This window comes from Aotus nancymaae, unplaced genomic scaffold, assembly GCF_030222135.1.
Source record: "Aotus nancymaae isolate 86718 unplaced genomic scaffold, 86718_ANA_hifiasm-v0.15.2.pri h1tg000058l, whole genome shotgun sequence".
Taxonomy (NCBI): Eukaryota; Metazoa; Chordata; class Mammalia; order Primates; family Aotidae; genus Aotus; species Aotus nancymaae.
This window is the reverse complement of record NW_026988472.1, coordinates 14,035,997-14,051,282: the sequence shown is the minus strand read 5'-3', so window position 1 is coordinate 14,051,282 and position 15,286 is coordinate 14,035,997. Positions and strand designations below refer to the sequence as shown.

General features: G+C 34.7%; 1 protein-coding gene across 16 annotated transcripts in view; it reads left to right on the top strand.

Annotated features, from left to right (window-relative positions):
* Positions 1-15,286, top strand: part of KDM6A (lysine demethylase 6A) — a 202,961-nt gene that overhangs the window by 138,735 nt on the left and 48,940 nt on the right. For 3 of the 16 annotated variants that reach the window (XM_012448165.3, XM_064364402.1, XM_064364408.1), the window contains 8 exons: positions 3,698-3,791; positions 5,844-5,970; positions 11,204-11,302; positions 11,448-11,667; positions 12,223-12,357; positions 12,807-12,962; positions 13,521-13,616; positions 14,842-14,943. In XM_012448165.3, the coding sequence (XP_012303588.1) occupies positions 3,698-3,791; positions 5,844-5,970; positions 11,204-11,302; positions 11,448-11,667; positions 12,223-12,357; positions 12,807-12,962; positions 13,521-13,616; positions 14,842-14,943 (1,029 nt within the window). The remainder of the gene's footprint in view (positions 1-3,697; positions 3,792-5,843; positions 5,971-11,203; positions 11,303-11,447; positions 11,668-12,222; positions 12,358-12,806; positions 12,963-13,520; positions 13,617-14,841; positions 14,944-15,286) is intronic. The other 13 variants (XM_012448175.3, XM_012448172.3, XM_064364407.1 and 10 more) reach the window with 7 other exon arrangements.

Sequence of the window (15,286 nt, the reverse complement as noted above, 5' to 3'; positions counted from 1 at the left end):
TTTTCTTTTTTTAACTTTTGTTTTTTTTGTTTGTATTGCTTCAATCTGTATTCTTTTCAGTGACTTGTTTTCAAATGCACTTATTTCTTTTTTTTTAAATGTATTTTCCAATCTGCTATTCAATCCATATAGTGATTTTCTTTTTTAAAGTTCAGATTAACATTTTTCAATTCTGGAATTTCCTTTTGTTTCTTTCTGGAATATGATTTTTTTGTATATCAATTCATTAGGATTATGTTTTTCTTTTTGTGAACATTGTTAAAATACCTGCTTTTATTTTTTTTTGGACAGAATCTGGCTCTGTTGCCCAGGCTGGTGTGCCGTGGCGTAATTTTGCCTCACTGCAACCTCTGCTTCCTGGGTTCAAGCGATTCTCATGCCTCAGCCTGCCAAGTAGCTGGGACTACAGGCACGTGCCATCACACCCTACCTAAATATCTGCTTTAAAATTATCTACAGGGCTAGGCACAGTGGCTCACACCTGTAATCCCAGCACTTTGAGAGGCCAAGGCGAGCAGATCACCTACGGTCAAGAGTTCGAGACCAACCTGGCCAACGTGGCCAGATACCATCTCTACCAAAAATACAAAAAATTAGCCGGGCGTGGTGACTCACCTGTAATCCCACCTACTTAGGAGACTGGGGCAGGAGAATCACTTGAACCCCGGAGACAGGTTGCGGTGAGCCGAGATTGCACCACTGCACTCCCACCTGGGCAGCAGAGTGAGACTACATCTCAAAAAATAAAATAATCTACAAATTTCAACATCTGAGTAATTGCACAGTTGGTTTCTATTAATTTCTTTACTTTTGAATATGGGTAATTCCTGATCTTTATAAGTTTTGTGATTTTTAGCCTGCATGTCATGAATAATACATTGTAGAGATTGCCTATATTTTCCTGAAGATTGATACATTTTTGCTTTATTAGCCAGTTAACTCACACCCTAAACTTTGTCACCCTTGTAGTGGCAGCAACTGAAATCTCTTTAGTTCTTTAGGCTGCTTGACGTCTGTTCTGTTCATGCATAATTCAGCAGTCAGTCAGAGCTTTGGGCAGAGTTTGTGTGTGGAATTCGGTGTTTCCACACTCTGACTGTCTCCTTCCTGGGATTTTTCCCCTCACTTCCAACTCTTAACGGTAGCCTCAAAATCTGTCTTGTGATTCTTCAGCCTAGTAAGATGGCAATTTCTATTTGAGTTCTAGCCAGCCAAGTACCAGTTGAAGCCTGCCTTCAGGTGAAAATCCAAGAAAAAGGGGGTTACTCATCTAATGCCATTTACTTTAAGTATGAACTTTTCCTCTGGTTTTGCCTATTTTTGGTCTCTCTCCAGTGCTGTCTTGTAGTTGACTTTTGTATTTTATCCAGAATGTAAAGCTGTTTGTTGAATGCCACTCCAAGTATTATCAGAGGCAGAACTTCTACTCAACACTATTAAAGATAAACTCGTTAATTTTTTACACATTATTTATCATTGTTACTTAATGTTCTACTCTAAGCATCTATCCTGTTTTATTTCTACTTGGCTAGTGACATAAACTTAGGTTGCCCCCCAACTTCTCCATACTATAAGCAGTACTGTTTAGAACATTACCTGTGGAAAGGTTTCTTTGGCATACATATTCAAGAATAAGATTGCTGAATTGTAGCATATCTGTATTCCTAATTTTATGAGTAAATCCCCTTCCAGCAGGACATGAGTGCTCTCCTTTACAGACATCCCTACTGTACTTGGAATTACTCAACTTTATGTTTGTTAGTCTTAAAGGCCTAAGGTGGTATGTCATTTAAACTTGTATGTTCTGATTTCTAGAGGAGTATAGTGAGTCACTTTTTTTTTTTTAACCTTTTACTTATTGGGTTACTTATGTCCATTGCCTATTTTTCTGCCTATGCTTTTTGAGTCAGATCTTTAATCTTCCTTATGATTTGTGGTTTTTTGGGTCATGTCCAATAAATACTCTCCCATCTCAAGGAAATGTTCTCCTACGTTTTATTCTCTTCATTTTATACTTTTACCTTTCGTATTCAGGTCTTTAATGCAGTTGCTGGTTTTGTTGTGTATGGTATGAGGTAGAAATCTAACTTTATATTTCCAAATATGCTGCCATTTTTTCAAGTATATCATTGTTTTTATTACAGTGCTGGGAGTATATTTTACCATTTGTTAAGATAATTCATGAAAATGGTTTTTCTAAAATTTAAATCTGATCACCTTACTTGAAATTATTCAGTGATTCTCTATTGTTTTAGGATACAGTCAGTTGTCTTTAAATGGATTAGGAAGGTCTTTGTGAAGTAGTAGTCTTGGCATTTTCTGTCCAGCCTGCTAGTACTCTAAACTTAATATGCACTCAATCTTCCACTGAGATGTATTATAATGTTATCATACACAGCACAATATGCTTAATTTGTTTTTTCTGTATGTGTTTTTCACTACTATGTAGTCTTAGCAGTTCGTATTATGTATTAGGTGTTCAACAAATATTTATCAATTGAAGGAATTGAATAACTTGGCCCTTATGCTTGGCCTAACTATTTAATTGACTTTTTAGACTAGATGAGTGTTTTGGGGGAACTAGTTTAGCTAATAAGTGAAAGTTAATTTAATAACTCCTGATCATCTCAATGGACAGTTCTCTAAAATCTTCCTTATGTTAGCTGTGTGTGTGTGTGTGTGTGTGTGTGTCTGTGTGTCTGTGTGTCTCCTTGTTTCCATCATTAGGACAACCCAGTAGGTAGCAAGATTGGATATTAACTCTTGTTTTATTGCATCAATTGTTTATTGATGTTGAATCATAGTTTAAGTGACTTGCCTGTGGTTCATACAACTAGTTTTGTATTTCTGCCTACTTGTTTTGGGAAATATATGTTTGCTCAGGCAGTTATGTACTGGTAATGATATGAATAAAGGCCACTTCAATCCATTGTTCTGCCAAGTATGTTTTAAAGATAATATTTATGAGGCTTTCTTTTGTCAGTTTTTTCCTTTTGTTTTGGAGGAGTTGTCTTAAGGTTTATAACTATAGTTATAACCTTATATCTAGTTTCAGTCATATTAGTACTCTTGAGAACTGTGGCTAAGTGGTTTCATTTAGACATTTGCCTGTGAAATCCTGTCTTACAAACATTGTTAGGCTGTAACTATGAGAGTTTTGATGTCTTTAAAATCATATGTGCTATAAATATTTTCATAGGATATTTTATATATACCAGAAACTGTGTCTTTAAAACTTTAATTTGTAACTACTTTAGCACTTTAGATTTTGTCTACAGCAATTTTGACATGTGCTCTATTTTATTGAGTTGCTTGGGAGCTTGGTGTTTCTGGGCAGACAGATTATGCGTTTGGAGGTAGAATACTTCTCTTGATCCATTAATGTTATTAAATAAAGTTGAGACCACTTACGTTACTAAATTTGAGATGATGTTATTGGCATTTGGAAAATTCTTAAAAGGTCCTATTTTAATGATACTTCGTTATAATGAATGTCAGTTTTACTGGTATTAGGTACTCTGGAACAAGGCTTGTTACTCAACTGTCTAGTGTTAAAGAAACATTCAGTAATGGAATCAGCACTTTCAGTTTTTAAAAATATGCTAAAACATCAGTATTGTATAATTCTTAATATAATGAAGTAGTTCTTTAAATATTATGTTAATTTTTTCTCTAAATCTCTTTTTCTGCTCTTTAGAGGAAATACCATTCTGCAAAGGAAGCCTATGAACAACTTTTGCAGACAGAAAACCTTTCTGCACAAGTAAAAGCAACTGTCTTACAACAGTTAGGTATGTAATAGATACATTTAGTGTATTATAAGTGCTTTGCTTTATGTTTTTTACATGTTGGGTATGGCAAATATGGGAATTATCTATTCTATTCCTTTTCCTTCCATTGCTCAGAGTTGATAAAATTATTCTGAATCCAGCATATTTCTGTCCTCTGCCCAGCATTGTTCTTCCCACGTTCTGTCTCAGTATAATTCTTTAGTATACCTGGTCCATTTAAATTATCAAAATTACTCCCCAGTATTTAACCCAAGGAGGATTGAATACTTCCTTTGTGCCAGATATGTGCTTAAGCACTTAATGAAGTTGTGATTTACCTAATGTCACTTAATGGTTGGTGACCTTGCTTTCATAGCTTTACCAGTTATAATGACTATAAAACAATTTATCTATAAACTGTAGAATGTCTGACACTGTAAGCATGCACTTCTATTCTAATGTGTAACATGAAGGAATCTATTCATTTGGATATCAGGTGTAGCTATGACCAAAAACGTAGTGAAGGAACTCCCCAGCATTTAATTTTGTTGCTTAATTATTAAGTCATGTTTCTTGTTTGTATTTGATATTTGGGTTGTTTTTACAGTTTTGTTTTTGGTCTGGGCAAGTCATTTATTCTTAATTTTTAGCCAACATTGTAGTAACATGAAGGTTTTCATAATGTAACTATTTTTATATAGTTTTAAAGTCACTTAAGCCTAGATTTTATCATTTATCTTTAGATAATATACATAAAAATAATTATAAATCACTGAATAAAAACAAATATTTTGACACTCTTAAAATTCTTAAAACTGTAGACAACTCAAGTAAAATTCTAATGGATAAAATTACAAACAAAACTAAGGTTTTATTATGAAGGCAGTGTTTGTTTTTTTTCAGTCGTCAAATACTTTATAGTTAGTTTGTTTGTTTGCTTATTTATTTTAGACAGAGTCTCACTCTGTCCCCCAGTCTGGAATACAGTGGTGTGATCATAACTCACTGCACCCTCAAAGTCCTGGGCTCAGGTGATCCTCCAACCTCAGCCTCCCGAGTAGCTAGGGCTACAGGCACATGCCATCACACCTGGCTAATTTAAAAAAATTTCTTTTGTAGAGACAAGATCTCTCTCTTTGTTACCCAGGCTGGTCTCAAACTCCTGGCATCAAGCAATTCTTCTGCCTCAGCCTCCCAAAATTCTAGGATTACAGGTTTGAGCCACTGTGCTTGGCCTATAGTTTTTATCTTATATAGGGCGTGAATATATGTAGCCAGTGCCAGTGAGGTAGGAGTGTTCGTATGTTTTTTAATCTGAACTATTGTTGATTCTATAGCCTTATATTTATTTCTTGGAAATAAACATTTTGTTAATGGAATGTCTTGGAGATTGGTAATTGGCTGGGTACGGTAGCTCATACCTGTAATCCCAGCACTTTGGGAGGCTGAGTTGGGCTGATCACAAGGTCAAGAGATTGAGACCATCCTGGCCAAATTGCTGAAACCCCATCTCTACTAAAAATGCAAAAATTAGCCGGGTGTGGTGGCATGTACCTGTAGTCACAGCTTCTCAGGAGGCTGACGCAGGAGAATCACTTGAACCTGGGAGGCAGAGGTTGCAGTGAGCTGAGATTGTGCCACTGCACTCCAGCCTGGTGAAAGAGCAGGACTCCGTCTCAAAAAAAAAAAGCACATAAGCACATTAATTTATTTTTACATGGAATAGTAAATAAGACTTAACATCTTTATATTCTTTGTTTCATAACTTGGATGTTTTTAAATATCAAAATTAGAAAAGTCTATGATTTATAATCTGTTAAAATCAGTACTAAAAATTGTTTTAATTTCTCTTGAATGAAAGCTCTTCGTAGCTTTTACAGGACCTTACTGTGAGAAACTGACTTTCTTACGGCCAGAATTGGCAGTTCTAAGTTTTGGAAATGTGTACTCCAAATTAAATTAATAAATTGACGGAAAAAGAGTACTTTTTTTGTTTGTTTTCTGCTTGGTATTCTTAAACATAGAAGAACAATTAAGTCATTTGTGTAAATATTTTAAAATTATTTATTGTAGGTTGGATGCATCACACTGTAGATCTTCTGGGAGATAAAGCCACCAAGGAAAGCTATGCTATTCAGTATCTCCAAAAGTCCTTGGAAGCAGATCCTAATTCTGGCCAGTCCTGGTATTTCCTCGGAAGGTGAGACTTAACAGACATTTATGTTTGCTTTTGTCTATTCCAACTAAGAGATTTGAATTAAAATCTAAAATGTTTACATATCTAACCTGATCAGTGTATTTTCTCTTCTAAATACATCATTACCAAGATTCTTCGAAGTTAAACAATAAAATTAAGTTTCCAAATGTGGTAGTTTTTTCATAGCATAATGTGGTCTAGCAGGACATTTCTTATTTTGGTATTGGATTTTTATTTGATTTGAATTATTGCTAGTTTTAAAAAAAAGTCTTATCCAATAGTAATTTTTATTTTCACTTTTTGTTTTTTGTTTTTGTTTTTGAGATGGAGTCTTGCTCTGTTGCCCAGGCTGGAGTACAGTGACGCAGTCTTGGCTCACTGCAACCTCCGCCTACCGGGTTCAAGCAGTTCTCCTGCCTCAGCCTCCCAAGCAGCTGGGACTGCAGATGCACGCTACCATGCCCAGTTAATTTTTTGTATTTTTAGTAGAGATGGAGTTTTACCATATTGGCCAGGCTGGTCTCGAACTCCTGACCTCTCATGATCCACCCGCCTCAGCCCCCAAAGTGCTGGGATTACAGGTGTGTGCCACTGCGCCCGGCTCCAGTAGTAATTTTAAATGAAGTATTTAAACGCCTTTCCTTCAGACTTCTAGTATTATATGTCTGCTTTATAAAACAGAGGATTAATTTCTCATCTGCCTGATGACTACTGATAGTCAATGGAAGCTTTATAATTTATAATTTTGATTAATGATATTTACGTTAGAATTGACATAATAAATCTCAAATTACAGTTACACTTGAAATCTTACAGTGAGAAAGTAAATACATTATTAGATTTGTTGGAATGGAGAAGTGTTGTATAATGAAAATAGTTTTCTGTAAGTTTATAAACTTTCGTCCATACTGTTTATACATTGAATGTCTGGATTATGCTTAGGGATCTGAACTATACCTCATGCATAAATATCTGATAGATTATAGTTTTAGACTATCATCAGATGGTATATTGATTTCTAATCAGTTTAACTTTCATGACATTGTGAAAAGATCAGTGTACTAGGAGCCGAGAGACTTGGATTCAAGTTCTGATTCAGCTACTATTTGTGGAATTGTGGATGGTTTAGTTAAACCTCTTAAAGCCTCAGTTTTTGTTTAACATATTAGATAATTGTATTACATCAGTGGTCCTCAGGGGCAGGCTATTTTGCCACCCCCGCCCCTGCCCCCGTCCCCGCCAAGGACATTTCACAATGTTTAGAGATATTTATTTTTCTCATCCCAACTGTGGGGTGTGCTACTTTCATATAATGGGTAGAGACCAGGGATGCTGCTAAACATGCTGCAATGCATGGGACAGTCCTCTACAGCAAAGAAGTGCCTGGCTCCAAATGTCAGTAATGCTGTAGTTAAGAAACCCTGGGTTAGATGATCTGTTAGGTACCTTTCTGCTCTAAAGATTCCAGTTTTATGACTTCTTTTGAAGTTACCCTGTTTTAAGTTTTGTTCTATTATTTTTTACATAGAATATTTGATTGTAAGTAAATTTGCCATATAATCACATTAAATTGTGGTTATATGGCTTCATTTTTCCTTTAAGCACAGTATGCTTGTATGAAACAAAGTAATAGTAAGATGTTTCCTTCTATAAAAATATTTGATTATTCATATTATGCTTAGAAGGTTAAGAAAAAAAAATTTTTTTAATATTTGATTAACTCATTATTAACATACAGTAAGAGTTGACTGGAAAGCTACCTGTTTTTGGGTGAGGATTTCCTAATCCCTCCCCAGGCTTGTAAAAGAGCCTAATTTGGGTTGTTTCTAAGTGAAGCTTGAAGGTCCAAACTTTTGTGTTTCTCTTCTACAGGAGCAGAAACTGGATTTTATTATTTTTGTATCTTTTTTGCCTGAACAAAGTAGCTATTTGATAAATGGATGAAATGAACTAACTAAACTCCATTTGCTTTTGGAGCTAGCACTAATCCTATTAGTGTTGTGGAGTATGAGGCTTCATACAGTGACTGTAAAGGGGGTCTGGAACTGGGAAACAGGAGGTGCCTGTCTCTTGCTTTCAGGTTTATGTATGAAAATTTCTTTTAGCATAGATTAAAAGGAATGTATACTAGAAAGTATTTTCTTTCTGACCTAAGATAGTTTAATACAGTACTGTAGATGTCTTTTTAGTATAGGTTTTTTACATTTAAATTCTAGTTATATAAAATTAATGTATAATGAACCACATGTAGAATTAACTATTGTAGGCATGCTGTAATTTTCAGCTTCAATGAGCGGTATTTCATCATCAGTATTTCAGTGAGCAGTATTTCAGTCGTTTTTTTCCCAGTTAGCTAATTTTACATTGTAAAACATTACGAAGCATTACAATGCTTTTAATTTAATCTTTTTGGATAAATTTTTCCAAATATACAACATTCTTTTCCTGACTAATTAAATAAAGAATACTTATCACAATTTAACTTGGTTTTGAGTTCAAGATAATCATTTGAGACATATTATTTTCCATCTGTAATAATACAATTCTGAATCCTTTAGACTTTTCTTACTCTCTTTCACTGCCTTGTAATGCGTTTCCTCTAATCTGTTCATTGTAAGAAAAATTTTATGAATAAATTATATTTTAGAAGTTTCTAAAGCTCCAAATGAAGACCTCAGTTGTCAGTAAGAAACTTTGGGATTTGATGACCCTAATATTTCTGAGGCTTTCTATTACTTAACCTCTGCATTCAGGTCTTTTTGTTGAAGATGGACTTTGCTTGTCATTTGGCATGTGTATATGAAAGTAAAATGGTGATGTGGTATTCTGTTATGCTAGCACCAGTCATTAACTGTGTTATCACGGAACTATACAATGTTACCACTGGAAGGGACCAGGGAGGTCACCTAGTTAACCTTGTAAATTCTGTCACTTCACAGATTTAGAAAGTGGCTTCAAAATCACAAGTAATTAGTATGAGAGCAGGGATTAGACCCTAGATTCACCCTGGGGTTTTTTAATTACACAAGAGTGTCTCAGAGGAACCTACTTTTATTATAGTAAAAATGACTGATGGTTGGACTGGGACATCTGTATCTGGGCACGTTGGTTTCCTACTTTGATTTTGTAGGAATGGAATGTTAAAACATTAGTTTTGGGAAGAACTGCTTATTTCTCCCAGCAGTTAGGCAAATTCATCTATAAATCTGAGATGGCTTTGATTTCACAACACCTACAAAAAGAGCATGTTTTCTACTATCTGTTAAGTATTCCCTTTCACTCTTGTGTCTGTCCCTGTTTGGCATTATTGCTGATCTCTTCTCATGAATTTTTCCTTCATAAAACAGTTTGTAGATGCACTCTGAAACTGCCTTCTCTGTCTCAATCACTGACATTTCTTATCTCTCTCAATCCACAAGATTAGTGATTCCTTAGGCTTATTTTTACATCTCCCTTGTAGGTGTCCTGTGTTTTTACAGCCTCTCTTCCATATGGATGAATTCCAAATCTAGATTTCAATACTTAAAAGTAAAGTCCTGACATCATGTCAAAGTCAGCATATTTCAAACCATATTCACCGTGTTCTTCCCCAAACCAGCTCCTTCTCCTTTCACTTTTGCCAAAAGATCACCATTTTTTTCTGTTTAATCAATCTTAAATACTAAGTTATATTTCTCCACCCTGTGAACATCTAATCAATTAATCACAAAGTCTTTATCAATCTTTTGGTTTCTTGTTTCTCTCTCTCTCTTTTTTTTTTTTTTTTTTTTTTTTGCTGCTTCCAGTACTTTCACTCCAATTTTGGCCTGTTCCAAACCAGTGAATGTAGCCACCTTCTTTTTTACTGTTTATAACTTATTTTCTTTTCAGTCTGGCCTACACATTGTTAGAAAATTAATATTCCTATAAAGTGCTTTCATGATGCTGTTCTCCTTGTTAGAAAAGCAAACTTCAGGGTATTCTTTGGCTGGATTTAAAATTCTCTACTGTTTTGTATCTGTGCTTTCTTGTATATACATTAGGTTTTGCTCATGCTGTTCAAAACCATTTAAAATTCCTTTTCTCATCTTCTCTGACTGAATCGGTGGTTCCCAAAATTTTAGGTTACGTAAATCAGTACAATTTCAAAGAATAATTATGACGATAGAAATATGGTGTTTGAGCAAGTAAAAACATTAAATTTTTTTTTTTTTTTTTTACAATTTACTATCAGTCAGTAGTATCCAAAATAAAAGAATTACACCATAAATATTAATTGTTGGAAAAACTTTGTGTATGTATATGTTGTCTTTTCAATCTGTTTGCTTGACAGACATACCATATACTGGCTGGGAATTAGGAATCACTAAATAATATGCACCTTTACATATTCAAATCTCTTACTCTTACTCTTCCCCTTTTTTGCGTTTCCTAAATCTTGCAGTATATGGTGGTCTCTTCTTATCCTAAATTCTCAGACCAATTATTGTCTATACTGGCCATTTGATACGATACCATGACATTTTTAATGTGTCTTCATTTCTGAATTAAATTGTAAGCTTCATGAAAACAGGGACTGGGTTTTTGTTTTTTTCTTTTTCCTTTAGTGCCCAGAATAAGAAGATAATTTCTTTATTTGTAATTTCAGCTATTGTGTATCCGTCAAGTATATTCGCATTAAGAAAATGGCAGTCCTTGAATCTTTAATCTTACCTTGCTCCCTTTAGTCATAAAATATTGCTCTTTATACTGTTTTTGACACTTAGTTTGAGATTATGTCTTATGTGTGCATTTTTTATGAATTAAAGAATTATTGCCCTCAGTGTTGTTACTTGGGAAAGGGAAATTGAAATCTGAGCCAGCAATCTTAGGATCTTTGTTTTTAACTGTATTTTGACGGTATAGGAAACTAGAGGTCAAGCTATATAAGAAGAGTGGCGTGTGTGTTTGCGTGTGCTCATGTGCATGCTGCTCTCAGTATTATAATATTGAAGTGATATGTCCCCTAATTATTTTAATAGAGTTCATTAATGCAGCAAGCTTTTTAGCACCTGTAAGACAGACTATAGCATGGTTTGTTGAAGGGCTAATTATATTCATTATAGTTACCAAGTATATACACACACATACACATAAAATATATTAGCTTATTAGGGTTTTTAAAAAATTTGCTGTGATATATAGTCCATCCATTCAGCAGATTAATTTGTTTCAGTATTAATGGAATTCTCTCGATTTCTCCCCCCTCCCCCCTCAGGTGCTATTCAAGTATTGGGAAAGTTCAGGATGCCTTTATATCTTACCGGCAGTCTATTGATAAATCAGAAGCAAGTGCAGATACATGGTGTTCAATAGGGTAAGCCTTTGTATTAAAATAGTAGTAATTTAATTGATATACAAAGATGGTTGCATCACATATATTATACTTCATAGTTTAAATCATATTATAAAACCAAGCAATTCTTCTAGTTGACTTACTTTTTCTTAATTTCTCTTTCCAGTGTGCTGTATCAGCAGCAAAATCAGCCCATGGATGCTTTACAGGCTTATATTTGTGCTGTACAATTGGACCATGGCCATTCTGCAGCCTGGATGGACCTAGGCACTCTCTATGAATCCTGCAACCAGCCTCAGGATGCCATTAAATGCTACTTAAATGCAACTAGAAGCAAAAGTTGTAGTAATACCTCTGCACTTGCAGCACGAATTAAGTATTTACAGGTAAAATTTTTAAATAGCAGTTTTTTAAAACCACATATTTCCCCAGAACACTCAGGCAGAAGGAGGGTGGCTGGAAAGTTTGTCTAGTTGTGTTTTGATGTCTATAATCTGTTTCCATATTTTGTAAACATACCATAGCTTGTAATATTATTTTACTTTTCATTTTAAGTAGGATATGCAGTATTTTAAAAGATGCTCTTTTGCACGTTTACTCTGTTGATGCATATTAATTTACATAATTTTTTTCTATGTACTGTCTACATTTTTAAGTTGTCATAGCATTTTAGAGAAAACACAAACAGTCTTTCACTCTTGCTTGGAGTTTCATGAGAAGACAGCTATGAGAACTCTGAAAACAGAGCTCAGCTTTGTTTTGATTCTCACAAAGGTTTATATTCCGGTAACCCTCTTTATACTTAGTGTCTTCTAAAGCCCCAAATTAAGAATCTATTTTCTTTTAAAAACAATTAGCTATAGCATTTAGGAAGATTTAGTGGACTTGCTCTTACTCAAGTAGGCTTGTGTTAAATTTGCTTTTTACATAATTTTTCCTAGGCTCAGTTGTGTAACCTTCCACAAGGTAGTCTACAGAATAAAACTAAATTACTTCCTAGTATTGAGGAGGCGTGGAGCCTACCAATTCCCGCAGAGCTTACCTCCAGGCAGGGTGCCATGAACACAGCACAGCAGGTGAGAAGTTGGGTTATGTTCTGCAGGTGCCCAGCTTTAAGGGTTCTTTTCAATTCTCTAGTGGTCAAGCTTAATTTACTAAGCACAGGAGGCTTTTAGTAATGAAAAGCCTTTTGATTTAATTGCAAAGGGAATCTAGATCAAAATAAAACTCCCTCTGATATGGGAAAAGATTTTGGGGTACCAGCTTAGAACCTTTGTGCATTTTCATGATTTTGAAGATTTCTTAAAATAATGCTACAGTGGTTTATTTAATTTTTAAGGCAAGTTTTTCAAAGGAAGGTACACATTATTCCATTGACGAATCATTTAATTTTGATTTTCAATCATTGCAATCAGCGATGTCCACATAGCTTTGAAAAGTATGCAGCTTGTGAAGTTTTATAATTTGAAGGAATGAATTAAGAATATATAGAACCCTATTTTTGTCTTCCTTCTGTGATTCTTAGGCATGTAAACCTCATCATCCAAATACTGAACCTGTATTAGGCCTCAGTCAAACACCAATTTCACAGCAATCCTTGCCACTACACATGATTCCTTCTAGCCAAGTAGATGACCTGTCCAGTCCTGCCAAGAGGAAAAGAACATCTAGTCCAACAAAGGTATATGTTTTAGAGAAATAGAAAATCCCAGTCAAAAAAGAAGCTTCAGCTGCCCTGAAATTGTGCAGTTTGAACATTTCCTGTCCTTCATTTTAAATTTGTGGACATCAAAGAGTGAAAGGTTTGAGTTTTTCCATCCCAAACCCTTAGTATCATATTAAATATAGAAAGTAGGGATAAATTTGCATTCATCAAATCATTTTATTCATCTCCCTGCCGTTAAGATCTCAGCACACTTTTCATCATCACTTTTTACTGACATTGAAATAAATTTAATGTTGGATCTAGTGGACAGTGTGGTATTTAGGCTAGCCGTTTGGGCCATAGTTTGAGGGTGGGCCTTTTTGGGTGGCTTATTAAATAGTAATTTTTAAATATATTATTTCTAAGTTTAATGCGCATGTAAAATTATTTTTAAAATAATTGAATGTTGTAACATCTTTTTAACATGTAAATATTCCAATTCATAGTCATTCGGCCTCCTCTAGTCATTATTAACAACTGTGGATTTAACCAAATAACCTTTAATTTTTTTTTTTTTAAATCAATTTTCCTCAGAATACTTCTGACAATTGGAGTGGTGGACATGCTGTGTCACATCCTCCAGTACAGCAACAAGCTCATTCATGGTGTTTGACACCACAGAAATTACAGGTATGTAAGATGTTTTTGACAGATTGTTTTTTCTATTAAAAAGGAATAGAGGTAGCAAACTTTAAGTTCTTCAAGTATTAATTCTATTTTCTTTTTGAGACCAGAGTCTTGCTCTGTCACCCAGGCTGGAGAACAGTGGCATAATCTCGGCTCACTGCAACCTCCGCATCCTGTGTTAAAGTGATTCTTGTGCCTCAGTCTCCAGAGTAGCTGGGATTACAGGCGTGTGCCATCACACCCAGCTAATTTTTGTATTTTGGTAGAGATTGGGTTTCGCCATATTGGCCAGACTGGTCTTGAACTCCTGACCTCAAGTGATCCACCCACCTTGGGCTCCCAAAGTGCTGGGATTACAGGTGTCAGCCACTGCACCCAGCCCTAAGTATTAATTCTTGTAAGTTAAATGGTAGTACATTCAATTAATCTGAACAAAAGTAAAACAAGCCTGCATTTACCAGAATAATGGAAATCATTCATTCTTGTTTTTAATTTCTTCTTTAAAAAAAAAAAAAAAACAGGTAATGTATTCACATGGTTCACACTGCATAAAGTATGAATATAGAGTATATAGGGTAAAGTTTTCTTCTAACTCTGGCCCCTACCCATTCAAAATGCAGCTGGTATTACTAATTTCTCATCTGTCATTCCAGAGGTGTGTTATGTATGTATAAGCAAATATACATCCCCCCCTTCTCACATGTATTATTATTTTTCTTCTTTTTTGCACAAATGATAGGATTTTTACAGACTTTTCCACATCAGTATGTGAAGAGCTTCCTTGTTCTTTTATGGTTACATCATATTTCTTTATATAGATGTAGCACCCTTATTTAAGCAGATCACTAATTTTGAACATTCAGGTTGTCTTCAGACTTTGCCTATTCCAAACAGTGCTGCTTTTAGCATACTTGTCAATATATTTTTAAGCTTCAAGAGCTTTCTGTGTGAATACTGAAAAATACTCTGTGGATGAGTAAAATTTTATGCCCATCTTTTGCAGAGAAGTCATAGTAAACTTTGTTCAGATGAATGCTTAGTTCCTTCTTACATTTCTCAAGCTTATTAAAGGACTTCATCTTAGAGTCTATGACTGTTGGTCAGAAGACAGTATGTTTGACCAGATAGTGGTTCTGAGTTTAGTCATTTCAGGGAAAGGTTGCTTAGAATAGTGATCTTATTTCCTAAATATATCTTTGACTATATTCTCTTTTTGTTCTTCTTCTAGCACTTGGAACAACTCCGCGCAAATAGAAATAATTTAAATCCAGCACAGAAACTGATGCTGGAACAGCTGGAAAGTCAGTTTGTCTTAATGCAACAACACCAAGTGTGTATAGCATATTTTTCCCTAAAATTTGTTAGCATTTTGAGTATTTTTATTGACTCTAATATCATGTTAGAGCATGTTTATGTTCACTTTTATTTTCTACTGGTATTTGACAGAATTTAGTAATCTCTGTATCCTAAAATACTGGTATTTGACGGAGATTTTTAGACAAAAGCAACTATAAATTTAATTTTGAACACAATACTTTGTATTTTATTTATTTACATGATATTTCACATGTATTCTAAGGGTTTGTTTACATTATTTAGTACTTAACAAGTGATCCTAAACTGAGGCAAGGTCTTTAGGGCTTAGTTTACCAGATCTGGCATAGATGTAACAG